This window comes from Rhinolophus sinicus, chromosome 11 (genome assembly GCF_057876585.1).
Source record: "Rhinolophus sinicus isolate RSI-liver-muscle chromosome 11, RSI-T2T, whole genome shotgun sequence".
In the NCBI taxonomy this organism is placed as follows: Eukaryota; Metazoa; Chordata; class Mammalia; order Chiroptera; family Rhinolophidae; genus Rhinolophus; species Rhinolophus sinicus.
In genome coordinates, this window is record NC_142511.1 from 3313628 (window position 1) to 3340809 (window position 27182).

Below are 27182 nucleotides of genomic sequence, written 5' to 3' on the forward strand. Positions count from 1 at the left end.
TTCTGGCTATTTTCAGTTATACTCCAAATGCGTAGGAACCCTCCCATATCCCTGGAACACCGAAGCTTTGCTGTTGGACGCTCAGGTGTGTGTAGCACGGCCTCCCAGACCTCACTCCAGGGCTCGTGAGAGGGCCCGGGAGCAGCAGAGCCAGTGTTAGTTAAAGTAAAGGGACGATACAATTACATCCCTCCTAGCAGGAGCTGACAAACTAATAAAAGGCTTAGACATATACTAGGATTTTCTGTAGATTGACGAGCTGAAAGCAGGAAAGAGTGAGTTCTCTAGATGGGAGAAACTGGGCTGGTTGAAGCCAAGATCAGTCCATAGCATTGTAATAAAATACCGATGTATGCTTTCACAGCAGAGTAATGTCACTACATGTAATGAACAGCACCAGAGAAAGGGTCATGGACCTGCTATGAACGGGGCGTCCTGTGCGTCATCCTGTGAGACCAGACAGAGGTATCTGGGCAGGTGCCGTGCTCTGCCTGTGGAGAGTCCCACACTGACCTTCCCCTGAGTACACACGAGGCTTGTATTTGTGCAATGTCCTCAAGGTGAGTCCTAGGGGACACTCAGTCTTGGGGTCTTCCTGCTATGAAAAGTGTTTATTTTGCCTTTTTCAATATATTTGCTTGACCTAGCCACTTTGAACAAAGGAAGCAAAAAAACAACACAAACGCAAAACCCTGAACTCTGATTTTTTTTTTTTTTTTTTTTTTTTTTTTTTTGCTGCTTTTGTAAATTCTGATTGTGAAGTTGGGGGCGACACGGGGAGTTTCTGTGCCTTCAGACCATTGTGCCTGTTGTGATGTGATGAACTTTGAAAACACTTTGTTAAAACATGAATCGCTTTTGTAATTGTATAGTCAGTCGACTGATTTTGAATGCTGTTGATTGCGTAACTGAACTTTTTGTATTCAAAAATATATTCTCATGTGCTACTTTTCCTATCTGGAGGCTCTGTTTCATACAATGAAGACTGTTCTTTCTACTGACTCATTTTAGAGAAAGAATTTTGCTGATAAGCTGTGTCCCCCCCCAAATATCACAAACCAATTCCTTTTTTTTTTTTGCTTCCCCTTTCTTTAATAAATGATATCATTATGATCTTTAATAAATCTAGTGTTGTCTCTTATTTATGTTTGTTTTTCCAGGAGTCACTAAACCAAATTAAATCTTATATGACCATAAGAAAAGACCATGTCTTTAATGTGAATCCTTAATGGGTAGCACACATTATAGACACTTAAAGATATATTTTGAGCTGAATTGTTATGCAGTCCTCTCTTTCAGATGACTTAGAGATTAACATGAATCTAAGAACAGTTTTGAAGGTTTCTGAAAGGTAAGAAATTTTAAGTGTTTATTTTGGGATATTCCTGCACACCTAGCTGGTTTGGTCACTTTGCGTAAACAAGGATTGTCAAATTAATTAGCGTAAAGTTGTTCATAATTTTTGAAATTCTTTTCACGTCTGTAGGATTTGTAGTTATGTCCCTTCTTTCATTGAAGATACTGGCAATTTGATTAGTCTCATCTCTTTATTTTGATTAGTCTAGCTTGAGATTTATGAATTTTATTGATCGTTTCAAAGACACCTCTGTTAAGATTTGAACAGACATGTAACAAAAAAATGATACACGAATGGTCAACAAACGCATCTAACACATACTGTGTTATTATATGAAGATTAAAAATCAGATGAAACTAAATTCTAGATTTTAAAGATACATTCGTAGGTGGTAAAATTATATGACAAGCAAGGAAGTTATTTTCATAAAAGTTAGGAAGGGTTGGAAGGTTAGTGATTGAGAAGGGACATTGTGTACAGGGGGACTCTGGGTGCTGGTCATATCCTATATGTTGGTCAAATGGTATTTACAAGGTGTTCACTCTGATAAATCATTGCACTGTGTGTTTTGTGTGTGTGCACTTTTGTGGTATGATATATTTTACAATTAAAAAAACAACGCACTTTTGTTTCATTGGTTTTCACTATTGGTTGTCTGTTTTTCATTTACATGGTTTATTTTCTTACGTTTATTATTTCTTATACTTACTTGGGTTTAACTTACTCTTCTAGCTTTTTAAGGTGGGAACTTAAATAATTGATTTTAGATCTTTCATCTTTTCTAATATAATACTGCATATTTCCCTCTAAGCTCTGCTTTAGCTGCATCTCACCAATTTTGATATGTTGTGTTTTCATTTTAATTCAGTTTTAAATATTTTCTTATTTTCCTGTGATTTCTTCCCTGACTCATTGCTTACGTGGAACTGTGTTTAACTTTCAAACACTTGGGGATTTTCCAAATATCTGTTACTGATTTATAATTTAATTCCATTGTAGTCAGAGAACATATTTTAAATGATTCTAATCATTTTAAATTTATTGGGATTTGTTTTGGCCCAGCGTACATTCTGTCTTGGTGTATGTTCCATGTGTATTTGGAAAGAATGTGTATTTCGTAGTTGTTTGGTGGAGTGTTCTATAAATATCAATTAGGTCAAATTGTCTGATAGTGTTGTTGAAGTTCTAACCTTTCTGATTTGTCTACTTCTTTAAATTATGGAGAGAGATGTGTTAGTTATAATTTGGATTTATCCATTCAGTCTTTTTATAATTTGTTTATTTTAAATATTTTGAAAAATAAAACACAGAAACAAAATGTAAAACAATCACAAATGTATAGCTCAGTGAGTTATTGCAAAGTGATGGTATAACCACCACACAGGTCAAGAAATAGAACATTACCAACATCTCAGAAGTTCCCGTAAGCTCTCTTCCAGTTATTACGTCCTGTATCTCTCCTTCACAAAGATTACCACTTTTCCTGATTTTATAGTGTCACTTTGTTGGTTCTCTCCAGAATTTTTATCTTTGTTTTATTGAGATATAATTGACATACAGCCTTGTATAAGTTTAAGGTGGACAGTAAAATCACTTGAATGACATATTCAAAATGACGACCACAGGTAAGTTTAGTTAACATGAATTGTTTCACGTAGATCCAAAAACAGGTTTTTTTCCCCTGTGATGAGAAAGCTGTGAAAGAGCTAGAAATGGTTCACAAAACCCAAGGGCTTCTGAATAGGGTCAGAGTAAAGAGGTTTGACGTCTTTAGGGTAGGAAACACGAAGCCAGCTAACGGGCTGTACGTGAAGACTGTAGTTCTGGAGAGAATGGGAGTCATATCAGAGCAAACCTAGGTTGGTGCCACCAAATTCTCAAGTCCAAGACCTAGAGCTACTCCTTGAAGATTAAAGGAGGCCTGTGGATTCAAACGACCGCCACGCAGCAGGGAGTAGAGATGGCATTTGTGGTCTGAGAGGCCGTCCAGGTGGTCCAGGCGACCACCACCCCTCGCTGAGGCTAATGGCGTACTTTGTCTCTCTACCTGAATTCTAGCATCTTCCAGTACATTCTCGTCATTGTAACCAGAGTGGTCTTTGAAAACGCATTTTTCCGTTACTTTTAGGATGAGGCAACATTTTATACTTTGATCTCCAAGACTGTGTGGTCTCGTACGGTCTGGCCATTACCTACCTTTTCCTTTTCACTCTGAGTTCACTACTCTCTCTTGTCACGCTGTCTCTCTCTCACCGTATGCTCATCACACTTGCTGTTTCATCGGCCCTGTATTTCTCCTCTTTGCTGAGTGCCCTCCTGCTTACCCTGCAGATTTCAGAGTACGCCTCGCTCCTCAGGGACGCCTTCCCTCCCTCCCCGATCAGTGTGTCATCCTCAGCAGACCAAGGGCCATGAGGGCAGTGTCTGTTTTTGCTAACTGCCATGTCCTCCCCCCTCCACTGGTGCTGAGCACGCCGCATAGAGGAGAGCAGGCACTTCAGAAATATTTGCTGAGTGAGTTAAAGTATAAATAGACAGGGGAGGTCACAAACAGGCCGACTTTGGCCTGCAGACATGTTTTGTTTATCGCTGCACTGTGTGTACAATTTCCTGTCTTTTGATGCCTTTGGGTGGGCGTGTGCCTTTCCATCTCCCCAGCCTGGAGTGCCCAGACTTCAGCGTGTGGCCAGTGTGTGTGTCCCTGGGTTAGCTGCACGAGGACGTGGTAGCTGTAGGGAAGTCAAGAATCTTTGTCAACGTGGAGGGCAGCCATATTCCTACCCCAGAGCTGGTCCTTCATATCACTGTCAGGGAAAGAGATTTAGAGTGACATTCTCATAGACACCCAGAAACTCAGGGCAGAAGTCACTTTTGGATGATGTTTCTGGTGAAAAATCTGATACTTGGGGGTCTGACCAATAGCTTGCCAGTGGCTTTGTATAACCTAACCTTTCAGACCTGGATGAAGTGTGGGCAGGTATCTTACAAGGCTCTTAGGACAGTGTGTTGGAACTGACCCCGGACACTAATGAAAGAGTAATCCTCCCCTAAATCACCCCAAAGCTAGTAATCCCCAGGGCTGCATGTTGGTGATTAAAAAAGAACGGTAGAGCAGCTGTCTCTTTGTTCAGTTTAATTATGACCAGGTATCTGGGTGAGCACTAATTTCCTGGTGGCCCTGGGGGTGGTCAGGCGGTGTTAGGTTTCTGCAGCCTGCAAGGGCTGACGGGCACACATGGATTCTACCTGGTGTGTGCCCAGAGATCCGGGCACTGGGCAGGGGGGCCCGAGCTCGTGAGCTCAGGTTGCGTGGCTTTCAATGTCTGCCCTTTAAGTCCGAGACGTGGGCCGCTGTGGGCCAGAGGACACAGCGGTACTATCAGGTGTCAGCTAGCCCGCACACCTTAATTAATAGCCCCCACCCCTACCCCCCAAACCAGCAGCAGGGCAGCTGGCGGGCTGGTAAGGTAAAACTTCATTAAGTCGTCAGGCAGAAGAACATTTAGCCTCACTCCTTTCAGTGGTCAAAGCCAGAGGTCACAGAGCGGGGCATCCCCCAGTTTCGAATATTGAAGGTCCAGACAGTGGTTCACAGACAGCCTGTGAGCTGCAGACTGTTCTTAGAAATTAATTCTGGTCGTGATGAGCTTGGACTGCTGTTCCTCCCTACTCTGCTCCTCTTGTGTCTTCTGACCCGGAGAACAGTCCTGCCACCTTCCCGGTTCTCCAACCAGAGGCTTGAGCATCGTCACACGTCTTCTCCCTTAACAGCCGTACCCAGCGGTGACCGGCGCCCATGGATCCCACCTTCTGAACAGCTCTCACATCTCTGCGTCCTCCCTTCCCCATGGCACCTGCCTCGCTGGCCCTCAGCACCCAACCCTCCTCGTCAGGTTGTCTGCTTGTTTAAATTGGCTCGGTGGCTCCTAAAATGCAGCGTTTGCTCCATTTTCGTCATCTTCCTGCCACTTTTGCGATGTCCAGCTTTTACCTCCATTACTGCCTTATCTATACTTAACTGTCTTACTTTTCCCTTGTGCTAAGTTCCATCCTTCACAGCGGGGTTTCACATGCTGGTTATATTTCTCTGGCATCACTTACAGTAATAACCAATGTTGGCCCAGGTGCCACCTCCATTTCTTTCCTGGAGGTACCTGTTGAGCATCCAAACGCTGTTATCCTTTCCTCTCTCGTCTCATGTTCCACGGGCTGAACGCCTCCATGTAACTGGAGCAGTGTTTTTATGCCTTCTGACCTTTTCGTGGAATATTCTGTCTTCCTGGAATGCAGTTCGTCCTGTCAGCTTCGGTGTCCCCTGCTCTGGGAAGGTGTTCCTGGCTCTCCCTTTTCCGTGCTTCCTTTGGCGACCTCCCCTCCGAACTCCCACTGCAGGTAACTCCTCAGTTTCCTCCCAACTGTGAGCTCCCCGAGGTCACTCGTGGGCCTGCACAGATGAGCACCCGAAAATGTGGGCTGAATGAATGAATGCTTCAGGTGATGGAGGCACGTGAGGACCAGTGCAGGGAGCCTGGCTACGCGGTGTCTGTACTTCTGATCCACGGAAACTAGGACTTAAATGGATGTTGTTCTGAGCCCCTAAATCGGTGGTGATTTCTTCGGCAGCGATAAAAAACTTAATACATGTACCTATCACTAATTCAATTGCAAACTGTCCCCCAAACCTACAAATGCCTCTTGATAAAGTCATGGGTATCAGGCATTGATCAACACCCCTTTTCAAAGACACATGCTTCTAGGTTCTCCGGGGGGGTGTGGGCTGGCTGCTCTCCCGACGTGCTGCACGGCTGTAGAATGGGGCCTCTTGGGGCTGCTTTGTGTGACTCAGACACGGCGGGGAGCTAAACTTGCTTCTGGTCCCACAGTGCACCGGTGAGGCTCTGTCAGCCTGGAGGTGCTGAGGGCCTCAGAGGATTCTGTGTGCAGCACGTGTGTGGCACGATGCACACGCTAGCGGCATAATCGCATAACTTCCAGAGTTTGGAGGGATCTGGCCCCAGGAGCTGGTTTCAGGTGTACAAGTGTGATTCTGCTCCACATATACACGTATAGGTGGGAGCATTTGGGCTTAAAGCGGATCTGATGGGCTCCTTCCTCAAACTCATCGGCAACAACTATGTCGACGGGTGAGGACGTTTGGAGACAGACGTTCACAGTATGTCCGCTCTGTGTGGCCACTCCCGTCCGTGTGTGTTGGGTAAATACACCCTGAGTGACCCAAGTGGTCCCAGGCTCTGGTTTCCTCATAAATCCTAACCTGTCATGGATGGTTGTCCGTACGATGGTCACGCACTTGTCATTCTAGGGGCTTTCCTTCACTTTCCTTCTGTGTTAAGGCTCCTGTTTCCAGGGCTTCATGTTTTCCTCTCTTTTCTGGATTTCCTCCCTTGTTTCACTTAAGGACATTTTCTGATAGCTTCTGAGAAAACTCTTCCTCCGTCCCTTCCGATATTCTTGTCTATTTCATGGATGCAGTATTTTCTCTTATGTTTAAGTGATCATGTTGAACAGTTACCTTTTTCTTTTGTTATCATCTCCTTGCCTAGTCTCTGTTTCCTCAGAATTTCTTTATATATATATATATATATATATATATATATATATATATATATATATATATTTTTTTTTTTTTTTTTTTTTTTTTGCTTTGGTTTGACTTCCGTGTCTTATATCTGATGGTCGGTCCTTTACTGTGTGGTCACATTTAAGGGTGAGGTACGTACATGCCGATGGACTGCTATGAGCAAGGGCAGGGCTTTACAGATGTTGGCTTTGCCCATTTGACTGGGGTTTCTGGTAATCGGGGGTGGGTCATTTCACGGAGAAATCAAGTCTCTTCCCGAAGGAGTGTGTCTGAATCCTCTGTTTTCATTGTGGTCTTCACGCCTGCCCCCATCTGTGACTGCTAGCTCTTGAGTACAGATCCTTAAAAATTCTCTTCTGAAAGTCAGTCTCTTGTTTTCTGCTGCTAGTAAAGGAGAGGAACAGCTGCTTGCCTAAGGGGTGGGGTCTCAAAAGTTAACTGTTTCTGGGGCCGGCGGCCCGGTGGCTCAGGAGGTTGGAGCTCCATGCTCCTAACTCCAAAGGCTGCTGGTTCGATTTCCACATGGGCCAGTGGGCTCTCAACCACAAGGTTGCCAGTTCAATTCCTCGAGTCTTGCAAGGGATGGTGGGCAGCGCCCCCTGCAACTAGCAATGGCAACTGGACCTGGAGCTGAGCTGCGCCCGCCACAACTAAGATTGAAAGGACAACAACTTGAAGCTGAACGGCACCCTCCACAACTAAGATTAAAAGGACAACAACTTGACTTGGAAAAAAAGGCCTGGAAGTACACACTGTTCCCCAATAAAGTCCTGTTCCCCTTCCCCAATAAAACCTTTTAAAAAAATAAAAAAAAATTTTTTTTGAAAAGTTAACTTTTTCTTACACAGCGTTTCAAGATACGTCCCTATCTGGTCCTAGCCAGAAACACCCACCCCTTCCCTTCCAGTCGCCAAGATGGTTCCGAGTTCTGCACACACATGGGGCACCCCAGCTTGGATTCCAGTGTTCTCTGATGTGCTCCATCTGTGGCCACTCAGCCATTTGTTTTGTCAGCTTCCACAATTTCGTTGACATCTCTTACCTGCTGCTGTTGTCTGTGCTCTTCACCTTGGTGGGTTTTCATCTTATGTGACCGTGGGGCCGTGTTAGAGGGGTTTGAAGGAGAGGAGGCTTTTAAAGCGTGGTCGGTCTGCTCTGCCTGATCACCACCTTTTTCAAACCCCATCTTTTTAAAGGAAAAAGTGTGGATATATTTGTCAGTAAAACATATCTATGCTGAGCCTGTTAGCAGAGGCCATCTCTGGGTGTTGAGAATATGGATAGTTTTTCTTTTCCTGCTTGTATCTTTCAAAATTGTCTATGGCAAGATAGTAACTAGAAAACAGTCATTCAAGTAGAATGGTATCATCATATAGATGTATCAGTCAGAGCATTTTATATTAGACTCACGTCTAACAATTAGGTTGAATCATAAGAAATTGCTTTTTTTTTTTAGGGACAAGAAAGGTTGAATATTAGCAATTCCACACGGTTCAGTCTAAAATGTATAATATAGACCTTGGAAGTGACAGAGCCTGGAAAGTGGAGTCGTTGTCTACACAGGCCAGACTCAAGGTCACGAGAGTGTAAACCATTTGTTCTTGCGAGGCCACTCTCTCGGAGTTTGCCCGTATCCTTTGCATGCACCGTTCTCTGAGAACCATTCTCTCCTGGGCCCACTGGCTGAAGACACTCATGTGCTAACTGAGTGTTCAGGAGCATTCTGTTTTGCATGTCACTGATGAGAAAAAGCAGTGTTAGTTCCTCTTTTTCTCCCTTATTGGTAATTCCAAGACACTGCACATGTCTCTCTCCTGGAATTCCCTGGGCGTAGGCGTTTTCCTCCCTCCTGGGTTGTTAAACTCTGAGGACAGGGATCCTTAGTCTACTGGCATTTGTGTACCGTTGGGGAAGCGTTCACCTATCACACAGTGTCTTCCCTATAAAGACTTGTGAGAGAAATTTCTCAGGGGCAAATGGCTTGTTTTTATTTTAGGGACACGGTGTCCTGTATACCAGATTCTATTCCTCCTCTTTGCACTGGCTGCTAGGAAGCTCGGAGCTACCCCTGTGCCAGAGTTCTAAGCAGTGCCTTGTTGAAATCTCCACTTACATGTCTCGTGGTCTTTGTATTAATTTCTTATTGCTGCTGTAACAAATACCCCATGGGGTTCCCATCTCTGTCAGTGGCCCTTCCATCTGCTAATTACTCACTTCGGACACTGGCTCCTCGCTCCCTTTCACCCCCACCCCGAGTCCCTCATGTCGTTCCGCCATATCTACTTCTAAGATGTATCTAGAGTCCAGTCACGTATTTCTGTGGCTGCTGCCACCTCTCTAAGCTCAGCCACCACCATCTTTTGCCTGAATCCCTATAATAGTCCCTTCGTTTGTCTCCTTACTTCAACTCTTGCCTTTTTTTAAACAGATTTTTAAACACACAAAGCAAATCGTGCTGTTTTCCTGCTGAGTACTCTCCACTCGTTTCCTGTCGTGCTGAATAAAGCAGATTGTGATAGCCGCTCTCGAAGCCATCTCCCTTGACGCTCTTTACCACCTGTGTGACCCCGCTGTCCCCCCCTTCTCCAACTGGCCCAGGTCGTGCTTCCCACATGTGGTCCCTGTGCCTAAACGCTGCCCCCAGCCCCTCCCTGACAAGTCCTGGTCACCTTTTTGTCCCCTCCTCAGAGAAGCCTTTCCGTACGACCCCGATGTGTTCGGGGCCTCCCCGGCCTGCGGGGCACATGCCCTCCAACACCTCACCCTGTTCCGTAGCCGTCAGCCGCTTCTCACTCTCCACGATCTTCTAGTTCCTGTTTACACTGTTCATCTTCTCTCTCCGATTCTAAATTCCGGGAAGACGCGGCCATTTGTGTCAATTGTCACAGGATGTGATGCTTCATTAGTCCCTGGCACTAATAGGCACTGAATGCATGTTAAGTGTCATCCTTAGCCTCACTTTCTCTTCCCTTTTTGCTCTTATTTCCCTTCTGTTGTGATCTTCTGACTTTCTGTGGTAGCGAGAGAAGAACCCGTCACCCCCAGGATCTACGCAGCGTGGAGCAGGTAGAGCTGCCCCGTCCCTTCCTTCCCGAGTCTGTATTGTGTGTCGGGGGTCAAGAAACCAGGTTGCTCCTGGTATGTTCCCAGGAAAGGTGGACATTCACCCCAGAATGCCAGCCGGGCCACGGACTGTCTAAAGGGAAAGCCAGAGTGCCTTTCTGGACCCAGGATCACAAGTGCCCGCATAATAATGGAAAAAGGGTATTGTCACTCACTGGGGCACAGTACTTCCTAAGGGACAGTAAGTAACGATGCTCATTACTGTTTTCCTCCCTCTGGCTGGAGCTGGAGGTAAGAAAAATTTGGGCTCTGGATTCTGGGGAGGGAGGACAAGGTCCAGAGCTCTTCTGTTTGTGGCAGGCGAGCCGGGTGTGGGTGTGTGGAGGGTCCCTCAGGAGAGAGCTCACTGGGAAGGGACACGCTGGGACAGAGGGCCTTGGCTCTTTCCTCCTGATCTCTGACCCGTGCGTGGTGGCACACCGCACCCCTTCCTTCGTTCCCTGGTCCTGTTCCTTGGCACGGCGCCTTTGGCCTTCCGTATATGCTCTTCTCTGCTGGGCCGGCGGATGGCGGAGGGTTTGGGGAAGCTTGTGCTGGCACCAAGTTGGTTGGTTCTCCCAGGACCCCTTTCCTATAGGTGCCACATGCCATGATTTATACACAAACATGATTTGCCTGATTGTTGCAGTCTGGGCCTGGAACAATTTTAATTAACGGGAAAATGGTCCTCAATACACCGATTAGACCTCTTCAGGTACAACAAGATAAAAGCCTGATAATTTGGATGGAGTACCGTTCTTAAACGGTTACTCTATGCACAGCAGCCAATCGGGACGCGGGGCTCTCTCCCACCTGATCCAATGAGTAATTAAGAGAGGGCTTTTTCTTCCCCCTCTCCCCTCCCTCCACCCCCCCCCCCCAACTAAAGCTTAACAGGTTGGTGGTATAATTTGGAGACTTTAAAGGGTGTCATGCTAGGAGCTTAGGCAAGAGCCAGGCACTGTCCTCTCACAGGCGAGTAAGAGGAGCAGGGACGTGGAAGCAGGCAAGGTAGGTGACGTTTGTCAGGCAAGTTTGAGGGGCCTGGGGCCATGAGTGAGCTGGGCACACAGAAGACTGGTGATGGCACCGTTTCCCGCCTGCTCAACGTGGTGGAAAGAGAGCTTCAGGCAGGGAGGGAAAAAGGCGACCCTACAGAGAAGGAGCTGCAGATCACCCTGGAGGACGCCCCTCTCTGGCAGAGATTCAAGGAAGTCACTAACGAAATGATCGTGACCAAGAATGGCAGGTGAGTCCATCTGCAGCCCTGCTGTGGCTGGCAGGGCTTGGCAAGACAGGTGAGACCCCAGGGATACTGAGGCCATTCTTCACTCAGGGGCCCAGGGGGCCGATGAAACACCCTCACGACAATGGTCACACGCGTTCCCCCGGCCAACATAATTAATCTCTCTTAGTCCATCAGAGGATGGGACCACCTGTCTTGCATGTATTTTAAATGGAGACATTCTGGGAAGTGAGTCTACAGGGGGGTGTGGGGGGCATGCCCCAGCGGTTCAGGAAATGTGCTCAAATGTCAGAAAATACTAATCTTTGGCTGACGGCATATCCTGGAGCAGAACTGAGCCCCAGCTTTGTTCAGATAAGCTGAAAGTCAACTTTATTTAGAAGTGGGATGGTTTTCTCTCTAGTATAGCAAACTTGCTGGAAATTTTAGACTAGTTGAAGATTGGGAGCCAAAGGGCAAATTTAATCGTTGCCTGTCACTACATCTGTTACCTGGTGTGTGTTTGAGGCTGTGTGAGTGTGATGTGAGAGACGTAATTATAGTTAATGAGACCATAGCCTACTGCCTGAGAGAGGGGGAGATGCCTTTTCCCCCCTTATTGCAACAAATTAGGGATTAACTGAACCTGATCTCTCTTGGCATTTCTTGGATTCTATTAAATCTAGTCTATTAAATCTAGTCGGTAATACTAGAAGCTTTCACTTAGTAGAAGAGACACGGACGTTTTGAGAGAGAATTGTACTTCTCCCTGCTTGGCCATGCCAGCTCCCAGCATCCAGCTGATCTCTGGGTTCACATGGTCACAAAAGGACAACACGTCGAAAGGTGTTTCAAGTAGGGTGAGGTTTGGCAAGAGTGTAATTGTCACTCTTGAGAGAAGTTCTCTCTAGTAGAGAAAAAGTCAAGTCCAGCTGAACTTCTGGCAGGCTTTTGTGCTTGTGCAGAATGCTTTCCGTTCCTGATGTCTTGCTTTTCCACGTTTGAAGGAAATGCACAGTGTGGAAAGTGAACCATTCCTTGTCTGTCTGGGAGGAGGACTGACCCAAGGGCAGTTACGTGACATTAGAGTGCGTTAGAGTGACAGGTGTACAAGAAATGAGGACATTTCAACACACTGATGGTTCTGAGTAGCAGGAATGTCAGCCTTGCTTGATACTTACGTTTTCTCTCTCAAAACGGGTCCCCTACTTATTTCATATATGGGATGCATTTCTTTTAATATCTATAATTGCAGTTACGCCCATTCCTACTCGTGATCTGTAGTAATTACACATGATTTTGGAAGAAAGAGACCTAAAACATGTTTTTCATTCCAAAGAATCACCCGACATTCCTGATTGGATTTAGTTTCCTGTCAAAGATGAGGGATGATACACTTGTCAAACTGTTATGATGTCCGATAGCAGGTAGCACTTTCTGCTAATTCTTTGTTCTTATTGTAGAAGTTGCACTAACACTTAGCCTGATAGTATCTATTGGGCTGTCAGTGTCCATGTAGGAAAGTAAAGGAAGTACAGTCGCCAAGTAACAATGCAGTTCATCTATTTCAATAAGGAATAAATAAGTTTCTGAAACCATTATAACATTCAGTTTAATAATATGTTGTCATATTGGCATGTACTTTCTCTTGCCTTTTTGCACCTACATAATGTTTTCTCCATATTTCAAATTTGAAATTCTTCCCATGTTTGAAATCATTTGATATTAACTACGTGAAAACTATTCTTTGTAGAAAAGCCTGAATGTGGTCCACTTGGTTTTCTTATTGTCTGTGGAGGTCCTGCGTGGCTTGTCCTCCTCCACTGGACTGAATCTTTTCTAGAAGGGCTCTGACCCCCTTGGGTCAAGATTTATTTTGCCAGGAGATAGGAAGCTCCCTTTACACTTCAGATAAAGAAGAAAGACAAGTCTCTAAGAGATCGATGTGGTTGATAATGCATGAGCTTGGTCTGGAATGACTCTCAATCTCTTAGTTTCACGGATTAAATTGTCAGAATATATTATGTTATACCCGGTCTTATAGTAAAATAAGGCAGGGTATTATACCCAGTATTGTATTATATTGTATTATATTATATGACCGGGTCTTATAGTAAATTTAGTAAGACCAGGTCTTATATTAATTTTTGTTCCGAAAGATGCATTAGAGCTGATTGTCCGGCTAGGTCTTATTTTCGAGGAAACACGGTACTTCTCAGCTCCTCAGTCTCTTGGTCGCGTCTGTAGTTAGCTACACCTTGGAAAGAAAAGGGGCGAAAATCAACTTGACTGGAAGTGCAGTTCATCTCTGAAAACAAGCCTGGTGTTGAGCGCTGCCCATTGGTGAATCCATAGCATCCTGGCCATCGTGAGGCAGGAGGAGCTGAACTTGGCTCAGAGGCAGGGTGAGCTCCAGTCCCTGTTACCAGGCTTTGGGCAAGTTGACTGACTTTTATAGGTTCCTCGTTGATGTAATAGAGACTAAACGATACGTAGCACCTCTTAGTTCCTTTGTGGTGATAAAAATAATTATAAAACTCTTGGCACATGAAGTGCTGAAGAGAATAAAGCAATAAGCCATTCTGCAACTTTTCAGATGTGTCCCAAGAGCAGGACACGGGGCTTCTTCACTTCTTTACTGTTTTTGTTAATAGCTTTATTGTGATAATTCACATACCACACAGTGGTTTGGGGTATATTCGCACTGTTGTGCATATATTCCCACAAATGATTTTTAGAACATTTTCATTGTCCCTCAAAGAAACCCTGCATTCTTAACCTTCACTTGCTCGTCCCCCATCCTCTTCAGCCCTGGCGGCCACGAATCTACTTTCTGTCTCTCACTGTACATTTGCCTGGTTTGGACATTTAATACGAATGGAATCATCCAGTACGTGGCCCTTTGCGACCGGCTTCTTTGACTTAGCATAGTGGCTTCAAGGTTCATCCATGTTGTAGTGTTTTATTGCCAAGTAACATTCCGTTGTATAAATATACCCCTCATTGTTTCTCCATCCACCAGTTGATAGACATATGTGGTGTTTCCATTTTGGGGCTATTATGAATAAGACCGCTATGAACATTCGTGTGTTGTGTGGACGTGTGCTTTCCTTGCATATATACCTGGGACTGGAATTGCTGGGTCATCTGGGAACTCTGTATCTAAGTGGCTGAACAACTGCCAGACTCTTTCGCAGAGTGGTTGGACCTCTTCTATTCCCAACCAGTTTCTCCACGTCCTCGCCAGCGCTTGTAGCTGTCCACCTGTTTTAAGACAGCCCTCCCCCACCCAGTGAATGTGAAATGGTATCACTACAGTTTGGGTTGCATTTCCCTTCTGGCTAGTGACGTTGAGAATCTCTTCCTGTGATTGTAGTGTCCATAGGGCATCAGGTGGAGCTCCTGAATGGAGTGTGGGCGAGAAGCCAGCACACGTCTCATTCTGGAATTAAGGTCATGCTACATTCTTTGTGAGGGACAGTTGAAGGAGAGAGGCGGGTACTCGGATCCATTAGCAGCGGAAGTGACAATCTGAGTTTCGTCTTCCTTTTTGCCCCAGTCACACGGGCCTTGTCTTTCCTCAGGAGTCCAGTGGACCACAGGGCCATGGCACTTGCAATTCCTTTTGTGTGTAGCTGTGTTTGCATCACTTATCTCCAGCATCCGCATGACTCATTTCTTCCCATTATTTAGGTCTTAGCTTAAACGTCACCCCTGGACCTACTGAAGTCCATGTAGCATAGCTGCTTACTCTGTCATCTCCCTGGGTGATGTCCCCCATTTTAGTTCCTTCACGGCACTCTTGCAATCTAAAATTATCTTCTACATAAAAAAAAACCCAAAAACTTGTTTACATTTTGGTTGGCTGACTTCTCCGTTCAAATGTAAGCTTTATGAACAAGACACTGGGTCTGCGGTTTTTTATCTCTTTGCAAATGATTGCGATTCAGCTGGAGAATAAAAATTGAGGTCGTATGAAAGTTATTCATTTACTCTTTTTTGAGAACTAATCATACACCATCAGACTCACCCTTTTTAAGTGTACATTTCAGTAGTTTTTAGAATAGTCACAAAGTTGTGCAACAGACATGACTAGTTCTAGAACGTTTCACCCCAAGGAAACCCCATAGCCACTGGCAGTCATTCCCCACTCGACCTGACTTCTTACCTCCAGAGAGAAAAGCAGAGGGAAGTGGTTGCCGTGAGCCGGGCAGGAGGGAGGCAGAGTTGATGTCCTTTGTGTTTCCAACTTCCAAAGTCACTGCCCAAGGTAAGATTCTAGAACACAAGCAGAGTTGGGCCAGGTGAAGGGCTTGGATGGAACGACAGTAGAGCCAGCATGAGCATTGCGCACGAATTAGCTTACTGAGTTCTTTTAGTTACATTTTTTTTTGGTTGTTTATGCTCATTGAGTTCTTGCAACAACTTTATGAAGCTGGGTGAGAGGGATGATGAAATTGAAGGTTGGAGAGTTTAAGCAGGGCAGCTTCTAGCCGTACATTCAGGAAGGGTGGGAGTTGAAGCCAGGCAAATGGAACCGGGACCTACAGTCAAAATCATCCATCCGTATGGCCTGTGAAAGGTACTAGCTACTGAGTACCTACGTCCTCAGTGCCAGACAAAGAGATGGACCTTGGTCCGTCTGATGGTAAGTTCCCCAGGTTCCTTCTATTCTTCCGTGAAGAGATTAGAAGTGGCCTCTAAGGCATTTAGAAAAGGGGGCAGGGGCGAAAACAGAACCCTAGTCTGTATGCATAGTTGCAGGACTAACTTGGAAATGGAGCCAGCCGTGGAGTTGAAAAGGAACTATTGATGAGGTGGCCTGAGCCAAAGGGGAAAAAACCTGTTGCTGTCCAAACAGCTCAAGAAGTCCTGGAGTTTACACTCAGGAGACTGGGAGGCTGGAAGGCTGGGGTTCATCTCCAGACCTATTCCTTGTCGTCTGTCGCTCAGTTCCTTTTTTTTCTATATGTGACAATACCCCTTCTGCGTGGCCACACAGCATGTCCTTGGTGACCCTCCAGATTCTCACCTGGCCCATCCCTGCTTTCAACTCCGTCCCTGGCGTCCTCACGCCCCTTCTCTTAGCAGTGGGCCCATTGCAGCTTTTTCCTTTTCCTCGTCCTGCCAGCTCATCAGAAGCACAGATCCTATGAGTGACTCTCCCTCCACCCCCATTCCCTTATATAAGTCCTTAATTATCTTCTTAAAAGCTAAAGATACTCTAGAGCAGTGCTTCTTAAGCTTTAATGTTCCTATGCTCCTCTGGGGCTTTTGAAAAAGCACGTAGGTCTGGAGTGAAATCTGAGGTTCTGCATTTCCATAAACTTCTAGCTGATGCTGCTGGTTCACGGACCACAGTGAGGCCCGACTGTCTAGATTAGATTATCAGCGCCGTAATTTGGGGGTTCCACGTGTACCAGCGGCGCTGACCGATAAGACAGCACCTGGCCCAATCAGGTAGGGGTGGGGTATGTATCCGGAAACCAGGTCTTTCGAGGAAAGATGGGAGCAACGTAGAATGTTTGGTGAAGGAAAAATTAACCAAAGGGAATCGGAAGCCAGGTGAGGTAGCATCTCCAAACGTTTGTGAGAGCAAACTTGCCGGTGTTTTTCTAGGGGACCGAAGAAGGACCACTGAATTCAGATTAGTGTGTCGCAAAGGATATTCCTTGCGCACAGATTCCCTCAAAATGCTCAGTGAAAAGACGGCTGTACTTTCTTTGGAGTTCAGCGAACGCACCGTCTCATTTGTCCTTCTCAAAGGTTTATGGAGTACGTCAGTACAGTAAAGGCTCTGAGAAGTCCTGCAGGACAGGAGCTGGTCTAACTGAATAGCCAAGAGTTCCCCTCACTTACTTGACCGTGAAACCCCATTTTCACTATCAGTGCTATTACCGTTACTCAGAGCTGGGGTTCTTTGTGAGACCGGGAAGGGCTGCTCTGTGGATTCGCGTGAGAATCTGATGTGTGTCAGGAAGAAGACTTGGAAGAAAGCTCTCTGTATGCACGTGGCATGTGACTATACACCTTGGGCTCCAGGTTCCTCCAGCAAATGACTAGATCGGTGGTTCCCAGACTTCAAAAATGGAGCACAACGGTTTAGAGTGAAACCCCAATATAACATGCATTTATGAAAAGGGGCTGTGTTGGAATGGGGGCTCCTGGCCTGGTCCCTCTTTGTGTGGCCCCTCCTGGGCACTTTCTGCGCCCCTGAGGCACATCGTGAGCGGTCCCCTCAGTGGGCAGTTGGCTGGACGAGGGGCAGCAGTGTCCCTAACATGCTAACATCCCTCCTGGGGCTGTTCCTGTCTTTTCTTCTAGACGAATGTTCCCTGTTCTAAAGATTAGTGTCACGGGGCTGGACCCCAATGCTATGTACTCCCTCCTGCTGGACTTTGTCCCAACGGACAGTCATCGCTGGAAGTACGTCAACGGGGAGTGGGTGCCCGCGGGCAAACCGGAGGTCTCCAGCCACAGCTGTGTCTACATCCACCCGGACTCCCCCAACTTCGGGGCCCACTGGATGAAGGCGCCCATCTCCTTCAGCAAAGTCAAGCTCACCAACAAGCTCAACGGAGGTGGGCAGGTATGACCGGGTCACCCGGCCGCCGGCCGCCCCACAACGCCAATCAAGAAATATCAAGAGTGCATTTAGGCAATTAGAGGGGTCCTCGCCGGCCTCTTCTCCCACAGAAGCCAGTCTTTCCCTGGAGTCCAAATGTAAAGAGGAATAAACAGCTCTTAATTGGTGCTTTCAGTTTTTAATGGACTTCCTGATGTTAAGAGTGAGTGCGTCGTACTTCACTTACCCATCAGGGGCCCTTTCAGAGTCCCGTCTTGTGTGTGCTGCTTTTTACCCGGCCGGGAGGGAGAGGTTTGTGGGTACCACGTTTTGTTATTCCCTCTCCCCTTTTTCGGTGTAAGTGGTATGTTGGCAATGGACAGATCCCTTAATAAAAAGCTGCGCCTAAATGAAATAATTGCTACCTCCACTTGGGCATTAGGATAATTATCAATAGAAATTGAATCAGCTTGGGTTTTCAGAAAAAAAAAAAAAAAAACAACACACACAAAAATCCAAACAAACCTCCAATAAGGAAGGTTTTTATTTTAGGTCTTTATTAGAGTAAACAAGATTTGGGGGCCTGTTCCTCTTTTGTTTTCTCTGGGAGGATTATGAATACTAGTGCACTGTGTAAGGTGGTTATTTACCTTGTAAAAGGTACACTGTTTGTGGGGGGGATTAGAGGGCAAGGTCTGTTCCCCCATATTTCGCTTTGGTGAGCCACCTAACCCTCAGTTGTCGTCTCTCTTCCCTGCTCTCTCTCTGTGTTTAGCCAGCTGAGACGTAGGAGTTTCATGTTTTAGGAGGGCGAGGCAATCCACCCAAGTCTTTGCAATACTCAGAAGGTTCCAGTTCTTGATTAAAACAGGAAATTGAAAAGTAAACTGTTACTGCCTCCCAGATTTCACAACCAGAGACGTTCAACAGACCTTTCATTTGAAGCCCAGAGTGGGTTTTGCGTAAGCAGCCGATGTCAGGTGTCATTACTCTTTAGGTAGTTGTCCCTTGTGAAATGTAGCCACGGTTAGCATTTCAAAATACTAGGGTTCCTATGAAGGAAAACAATATGTCCTAATGGGTCAAAATCTACACTGTGGTGCTGAACATAGGGAGAGAAAAAAAACAAGGAAGCCAGGATTTGGGCAGAAAAACTGAACACTTGACAACTCCTCCCTGGCAACCCACCCGCACCCCCCTGGAAGCTCCAGCGTTACTCTCCCTGGGAGCTTCTGACCCCCGCCCCACCCCACCCACCACGTTCAGTTCTTAGAGAGATGTGGTACCAGCTCAGGTGACCGAGGATTTGAAGTGTGGCCCTAACTGGGTGGGTACCAGCCTGCGGGTCTATCACCTCTGAAACCCCATTCTTGTCTTTCTCTTCTCCTTCCACCTCAACAGATAATGTTGAATTCTCTGCATAAATACGAACCCCAGGTTCACATCGTGCGTGTGGGAGGGGCCCATCGAATGGTGATGAACTGCTCCTTCCCCGAGACCCAGTTCATAGCTGTGACGGCCTATCAGAACGAGGAGGTGAGTATGTCCACGTCACCTGGGAGGGCGTGGGGGCCCTGCTGGGGGGCTTGCATTGCCGTGACCCAGCTGGGATGGAAGCTTCTCCAGGATTCAGACGCACTCGGCAGAGATGCCGGTCCACAGTGAGGCAGCCTGTTTGCCAAAGGGCGCCAGCACTTCCTCTCTGGGACCAGGAGGCAGGTTTTGTGCTGTAATAAAACCAACACAAACCCAGGGATCTTTGCTTCCAGGGCTGGTGTGCACAGAACTGGGTGTGTCCTGCTACAGAAGCCAGACCCTGCGAACGGGGCCCTGGGTGTGCGCTGTCCTGTCCGTCCTGTTGGTTAGTTTTTGTGGCCACACTTAGGTCTTTCCCTGCCTGGCTCGAGCCACACTGAGTGACCAGGGGCTGGCCTCTGTGAAGCAGGTACAGGCAGGGTGTTGGGTCCATTCTCTACTCTGGGGGGGATCCCAGGCCTGGGGAAGCACCTGGGGAAGCTTGGATTCCTTTTCATTTAACTTAACAATTGTTTTACATATAGATGAGAATATAGATTTATATATATGCACAGGACGCGTGTTGAAATAACACACTTTAACGCTTAGCATTAAGCAAGGAGAAAGGCCAGGTCATGCATCTGACTCTGTAGCCCTCTTCCCTCTTTCTCCGGGTTTCTTCCCACCCGTGGTTCCTGGGCCAGAAAGAGTTTGGCTTTTGTTGTGCTTTTCTTCCTTCCACCAGACAGCAGCGTGGCTCAGGCCCTTGCTGACAGAAACATTCTTTTCATTCTTTATTCAGCAAATATTTGTTGACTCTTATTCTATCTGGATGTTGTTCTGTGTGCTGGGAATAGCGCAGTGATGATGTGTCCTCAGGCACGTACAGTGATGATGTGTCCTCAGGCACGTGGTCCCAGTGGGACCACATATGGGTCTACAGCACGGAGACCAAGCATGTGTCATGTCTTACATATGACATCTATATGTCAGATGTCTCTGGAGAAAAATGGAGCAGGATAAGGCCGGGGGGACAAAGCGTGACAGTGGGTGATGGTTTTGTGCTAACACAGACGATGGGTAAGTGATCATTTAAGATTCAGGGAGGAGGTGCCAGGCTGCTCTCTTGGGGGTGGGTGTGGGATGTTAGTGTGTGACTCTCCACTGTGTTCCCAGCGATTACAGATGTAACTGATGTGTGGCGGGTGTTCAGTAATTGTTGAAGCAGTGGATGGATGGATGGATGGATGGATGGATGGATGGATGGATGGAAGAATGCATGCGTTGCTCCTTTCTAATGTTTGTTCTTTGCTCACTTGCACTGCATTTGTCATTTCCACCACAGGACACACTAAAAGGTTCTTTGCCAGATGCAGTGCAATAGTGATTTCGTGCAGATACAAGCAAGGAAAGATGGGGAGGGAGAAAAAGAGGAAGTAAAATTTATTCTGCTTTTGCAGAAATTCACGGGTGAAGAGAAAGGGTTCTGTCTGCTCACGCGTGTTCTGCTTTTACTAACACTTCTTATCTTTGTCAACACAAGATAACAGCTCTGAAAATCAAGTACAATCCCTTTGCCAAAGCCTTCCTGGACGCCAAGGAAAGGTGAGCGCAGACACTTAAGTAAAATCTGTGAACTGACTTCTACAAATGTGAAATTCATGGTCATCCAGGATGAAGCTAGGCTAGTAGCACGTGCTTTACCTTTGGTGGAATTATGTTCTCAATGTTCAATTTCATGTTTAACAAGATCAACAAAATTCAGTAAACTCATAATTATCTGTTCCTTATAATACAGGTCCAGGACAACCTCTCACTGGCAGTGGTTTGTCCGCTGTTTTGCTATAGATTCTTGAAAGTAGCCCAACCGCATTTAAAACAAATAATTGATTTAGATCTTTCATAGTTCACTCTGCCACCCCCACCCCGACCCCATCCCCATTTATCTCTGAATAGTATGGTTTCAAAAACTTTTTTTTTAAAACTATGTTCAGCCTGGGAAATGTGAGTCACCCATACACGTGAGAGGTTCTTACTCAGAGGTCTGAGAGAAGTCAGAGACTTCTGGGGTGCGAATGATAACTCTGCCACTTTGGGTCAGTGATGTCATGTCTCTATATCTTTACTTTCCATTCTAGGAAAAAAAAAAATCAAAGACTAATGGTACTTATCCTTAATTCTATCAACAGGGCCGAAAGTATAAATGTGATTACCTTCAAAGCGTTCGGGTGTTATCCTCTGAGTTTCAAGTCTGTCTTGATACCACCCGTACCTATCTGATCTTTCCTTTTCATCTGAGAGGCTCTGATGTTTATATTGATGCCACAGGAATCGGTCCAATCAATATTTGATTTAATTTCAATGATCTAGAAGATACATAACTTTTTCAGATAACTGAAGGTCTAAAGAAAATCTGATATGTGAGATGACAGACTCCAGGCTCATAGGATAGTAGGTGGTGTAATGAAAATAATTGAGGACTTGGAGTAAGATTAGGAGGTCCTGACTTTGAGTCCGAGCTTTGCTATTTCCTGGCCATTTGACCTGGCCTGCGTCAGTTTCCCTCTCTGAGGTCCATCCACTTTTTAAATCGGCAAAGTGGACATAGTGATGCTTCTTCCCTCACAGGATCACGGGTGGGTCCAGCCCATCACAGATGTGAAATTGCCCTGAAGTCCTCCGCAAGTCTTAGCTGTGGTTATCGTTGCTTGGATCTCGCCAGGCTGGAGCAATGATCCCAGATCACGAAGATCAAACCAAATGGGAATAGCTGTAAATAGGGCGAGTTGGAGTCACCATAAAATGGCAGTTCAAAGAGCAATTGCACAAGTCAGCAAAGTGCCCTGGAGGAAGGAGAATGGGAGAAAGATAGAAGGTTTGAGGAAAAAAGGTGTTTGGTTTCCAAGAAATGTATTGCTTGCTCTCCAAGGAGAATTCGGGGCAGACTTTGTGCTGAGTTGTGTAATAAGCTGGACAGCCATGGTACGTTTCGTTACTCTTCCAGGAATCACCTCAAAGACGTTCCAGAAGCTATCGCTGAGAGCCAGCACGTGACCTATTCTCACTGTGAGTTGGGGGGACACTGGATGGGAGGACACTTGCAGCCGTCTCCCACCTCAGAAGTTTTCCCTGTTGTGACTGCCTAAGGCCTGTTCCAAATCTATCAAGACCCAAGAGGTTATTTCTTCCACTCAGGACAAGTCTATGCCCTTGAGTTCCCAGAGACAACCCGTGTTCCGAGGGGGCTTCAGCAAATCTTAGGCAGGAGATAAAAATGGAAACGATGAATTTCTTAGACTCTAGTTTCTTGGTGAGGCTAAGAGCTCTCAGAAGTGCCCTTTGGGCGGGTCTCCTACCTCTTCACTCTTCGCCTCTCCGTTTTGGATTTCCCCTGCTCTTAGTACTTGCTCGTTTTCAAGTTGGTCACCACTGCATGTCATCTAAAGCTGCAACAGTAACCCCAGGTCAGTGACATGAGAGCAGAGAAGTCAGCCCTGGTGTCTGACACACTTCAGCTTGCATCACAGTGGTTTGCTAAGATGCCTTCTGCAGTTTTCCAGCTGTGAGATCCCGACTCTCTTCTACCCCTATACCTTGATGCATCCTCTGTTCGTTGCCAAAGTGGCAGGATAGCCACACTGAGAAGCAGCTCTCAGAAAAGCACTTTTTAAAGTGCCCTGGGATAAAAAGTTTTTGTACAGGCTGGACACGTGCCGAACCGCATGTTTTCCAAATTCACACTTTGCCGTCTTCTTAGCAAACTTTTTGGCTCCTTATCGCTCTCTGTGTCTCTCTCTTTGTCTTTCTATCTCTGTCTCTCTGTCTCTGTCTCTCCCTCCCTCCCTCCCTCCCATCCTCCCTCCCTCCCTCCCTCACCTAATTGTTCTGGCTGGGGTTTCCAGTGCTATGTTGAATAGGAGTGGTGTGTGTGTGTGTGGGGGGGGTGGGGGTGGGGGTGGGTGGGGGGCACAATCCTTGTCTTTTTCCTGATCTTAGAAGAAAAGCTTTCAGGTTTTGACCATTGAGTTTGTTGTTCGTTGCAGGCTTGTCATGTGTGGCCTTAATTATGTTGAGGCAATTCCCTTCGATTCCTAGTTTGTTGAGTGTGTTTTGTTTTTTTTTAAGTCATGAAAGGGTGTTCAATTTTGTCAAATGCTTTTTGTTTTTCAGCAATGGATATGCTCGTTCACAAACAAATTTCTATGTAATATTTTGCAGCGTTCCCAAATGTTCTAGAAGATTCTTCACTGTGAAGGCGCGCTAGCCAGCTCCCTCTCTTTTCGCTTTCAGGACAGTGGGGCGGTGGTGGGGGGCATCAGGTCTCCTCTTGCTTGGAGTGCGACCCTTCCCGCTGAGCAGAAATAGAGAGGCCTTCACTGTTTCTGTGGAACCACAGTAAACGTTCCTCGTAGCTGTAGATCAGTGAGCTACACACACAGCTAACACCTCCTTCTTACACTGACTTGATTTAATTCACTCAACTCAGAAGCAACTGAACCTTTGCATTTCTATTACCTCATACGTTCAAATAGTCTTTTTATATAGCTATGATTCCAGTGTTCCTTACGAGGTTTCCCAAACTTGGATAGGACCTGTCATCCCTCTTCAAAGAAGCCAGCGTAGCTGCTAGTGTGGAAGGGAGTGGCAGCGGGGGCGCTGGTATCTGTCTCCACATGGGCAGACATTCAGTTCCATGCAAGCAGACGCGTAGCTATGCCCAGTGGCTGGTAACCTGAGTTTTGGAGTCAGTCTCTATGTCTTCCTCTTGTCTCTTCCAGTGGGAGGCTGGATCTTTTCCAATCCGGAGGGAGTGTGCACAGCAGGAAATGCCAATTACCAGTATGCAACTCCTTTGCCTCTGTCTGCTCCCCACACCCACCATGGCTGTGAGCGCTATCCTGGCCTCCGTGGACACCGGCCGGCTCCCTACCCTTCTGCGTACGTGCATAGAAACCATTCTCCCTCAGGTGTGTGATTCTGCTAATGACACTCTCAGGGGCATGGGTGGGGTGGTAGTGGTGGAGAGAAATGGATAAACAGCTAGTGAAAAGCAGTGTCTGAAGCTGGAACCCCTTTCATCTAACCTAGATGATATTACTGTGTGTCATTATTTTAATGCTTTCGTTCATCGACTGACAGTTGATTCCGTCCTTATAACATTACTAGTGTTGTGTAGTTTTCATAAGACACTGAGTCTCCCGGCTTCTGAGGGGTGTGGAAGGGCTCCTTCGGGGGCGCTGGTATCCTGAGCAGTTCCAGGCTATGCCTCTAAAAGCCAGGTTAGGTCATGGGGTCTGAGGCCCAGCTCTCATCACCGTCACGTGGCCCTTTCCTACGGTGATGCTGCACTGGTCCCAGCAGTGAGCAGTTATTAGGAGGGCCCCTGGGGAGCCGCGTCACTGTACATCCAGGCTTGGGTCTGACTCAGGCGGAGGCGTGCAAACCCCACCTCAATCATTTCTGCAGTCTGATTATTTGTTAAGTTGACACTGTCGCGTGCTCTTTTCCTCACGGACGGCTGCCTTGTGTAAGCCCAGACCTTGCCTGGTTATTTGTACAAAAGAACGGAGCAAGGAAGCCAAGGGTCGGTTTTTTATTCTGTCATTCATACAACAAATATTTATCGAGGGTTCACTATGTTCCAGGCTCTGCCCATGAACAAGATTGACAAGTACCCCACCCTCTTGGAGAGTCTATTCTCACATAGGGAGCTTGATACTAAATAAGTACAACCTATGGCACGGGAGATGGAGGGGGGTGTGAAGACTCCAGATCAGGGAGCCTTGAGCTCTGTGTGTGCAGAGGGCTTTGCTGGTCACCAGTACCTATCCCTGGGTCCCTTCGCCCGCTACTTCCGGCAACAATGACCTCAGTGAGCAATATTCTCACCCTGCTTCCTGGGTCTTTCCGTGGTCAGCACACACAGTACCTCTTCTGAGCCTGTGCTGTGCCCTCCTTTCAGCAGTGGGGATGGAAGGTGATTAAGGCACAGGTTCTTCCCTGGAGGAGCCGCGGGCTACACGGATACATAAATCATTCATCATCCTACAGTGTAGCGACAGCTGTACTGTGGTCCTGGGCTTGCAGCGTCACCCAGGACCTTGCTCCATCAACTGAACTGTTGTTGTTTCCCCAAAGTGAATTTGATAGAGAGTTCGAGCAATAATCTGCAAGTTTTCTCGGGAGCTGACAGCTGGACGCCCTTGTCCTCCACACCGCACGCCAGCCTCCTGTCCGTACCCCACACCAGTGGACCCATCAATCCAGGGCCCAGGTGAGAATACCACCAGCGCTTGCTCAGTGGTCCTGGGGCGTACGTACGTGGGCCCTGGGGCTCGAGCGCATTCGTTGGGGAGGCTTGGTCCAAACTATGGTCCTGCTTGCTGAGCCACTGGGGAGTGAAGGTCACAGCAGGATGGACCTTTCCCTTCTGGAGAAAGGGTGGTGGGAAAGCGCCTGCTCGGGCATATACTCTTTCTTTGGTAGCTTTGCATTATGGCCTGGGATTGTTTCTCAGAAATCCTATAAACTGTGGTGGAAGCAGATAGATAATGAATACAGGGGAACTGAGGGGGAAAAGTGTAAATACGCCCTGAGAATTGAAGACCCTTGGTTGTCCATATTCTTCTAAGCTGCCTGTCCTAACGGGGATGGACTGTGGGTTCCTGGCCCACCCCCCAGGTCACAGGGCGAAGTGTAGCAGGTGGGACCCATGGTGGAACTCGCACACCAGAGACCTGCATTCAGTTTTGACTTCTGGAAATCAGTGTGGTGGAGGGGAAGGGAAGGGAGCGTGGCGTCTGACGGACATGGGCTTGAATCTCAGCTCTGCCTCTGCTGGCTTGGTGACCGTGGACCATCTTCTTAGCCTCACTGAACTTAAGCTTTCTCAGCTGTCGCTCTGTAGAGTTACAATGAGACCGAGATGAGGAAACGCATTAAAATGCTTTGTGAAGTGGTAACATTCTGTGTGCAGGTCAGTCGTTACGTTCAAGAGATATGCGGAGTTCTGAGAAGGTCCAAAAGGGATTTGACATGAAAAGACGGGACTTGGGAGGTGTCAGATAACTAGTGATTTGTAGGTCTCTAAAAGGTAGCAGCAGGTAGGGCTTTGGTCGACGGCAGCACGTCTCACACGGAAGGTGCATTAGAATCGCCTGGGATGTGATTAAAATGCACAGGTGGGGCCTGAGACTGCATTTTCCGCCAGCTTCCAGGTGTTGCTGACATTGTTATAAATGGTGATCTGATGACCTTGACGATGACGTAGCTGTGGCCACAGGGGTCTGGCACCGTCCTGTCCAGTCCAGCAGCCACCTGTGGCCACCGAACCCTGAAATGCCACTCGTCCAAGTCGAGATGTGCTGTAAGTGTAGCACACGCATAGCATTTGGAAGACTTGGTACGAAACAAAGAATAAAAAACTCAGGGTTTTCTTTTTTGCATTGAATGCGTAATACGAAATGATAACATTTTAAATATTTTCAGTTCCGTAGACTATTACTAACAATAAGTTCATTTTTTTTCTCTTTAAAAATGTGGCAACTGGGAAGTTTCGCCTGGCATGTGGGGCTCACATTTCATTTCAGTGGGACAGCGCCTGCCTGGAGGACCTCAGGGAAATGCGCTGATGTGGGCTGTGGTAGGAAGTGAGAGCGCAGAGCCTTGAAGATATTAAACAGTCTCGTGCTGGTTTCCGTCCTAGACCTTTGGTGTAAGTCATTCATAGTGTTCAAAGCTATCCTCAAGGCCTGTATCAAAATTCTTGTTTTATTGACGGAGAAGCTAAAGTGGAGAAGTATTTAAAACATGAAGG

General features: G+C 46.7%; 1 protein-coding gene across 3 annotated transcripts in view; it reads left to right on the forward strand.

Moving 5' to 3' along the window:
• LOC109455704 (T-box transcription factor TBX19) overlaps positions 1 to 27182 on the forward strand; it is a 46076-nt gene that overhangs the window by 16250 nt on the left and 2644 nt on the right. The window contains exons 1-8 of one of the 3 annotated variants that reach the window (XM_074322181.2): positions 9694 to 10025; positions 10110 to 11310; positions 17611 to 17875; positions 19253 to 19387; positions 20910 to 20971; positions 22371 to 22432; positions 24145 to 24333; positions 25505 to 25640. In XM_074322181.2, the coding sequence (XP_074178282.2) occupies positions 11114 to 11310; positions 17611 to 17875; positions 19253 to 19387; positions 20910 to 20971; positions 22371 to 22432; positions 24145 to 24333; positions 25505 to 25640 (1046 nt within the window). In that variant the 5' untranslated portion in view covers positions 9694 to 10025; positions 10110 to 11113. Of the gene's footprint in view, positions 1 to 9693; positions 11311 to 17610; positions 17876 to 19252; positions 19388 to 20909; positions 20972 to 22370; positions 22433 to 24144; positions 24334 to 25504; positions 25641 to 27182 lie in introns of those variants that run through there. The other 2 variants (XM_019747441.3, XM_088801552.1) reach the window with 2 other exon arrangements.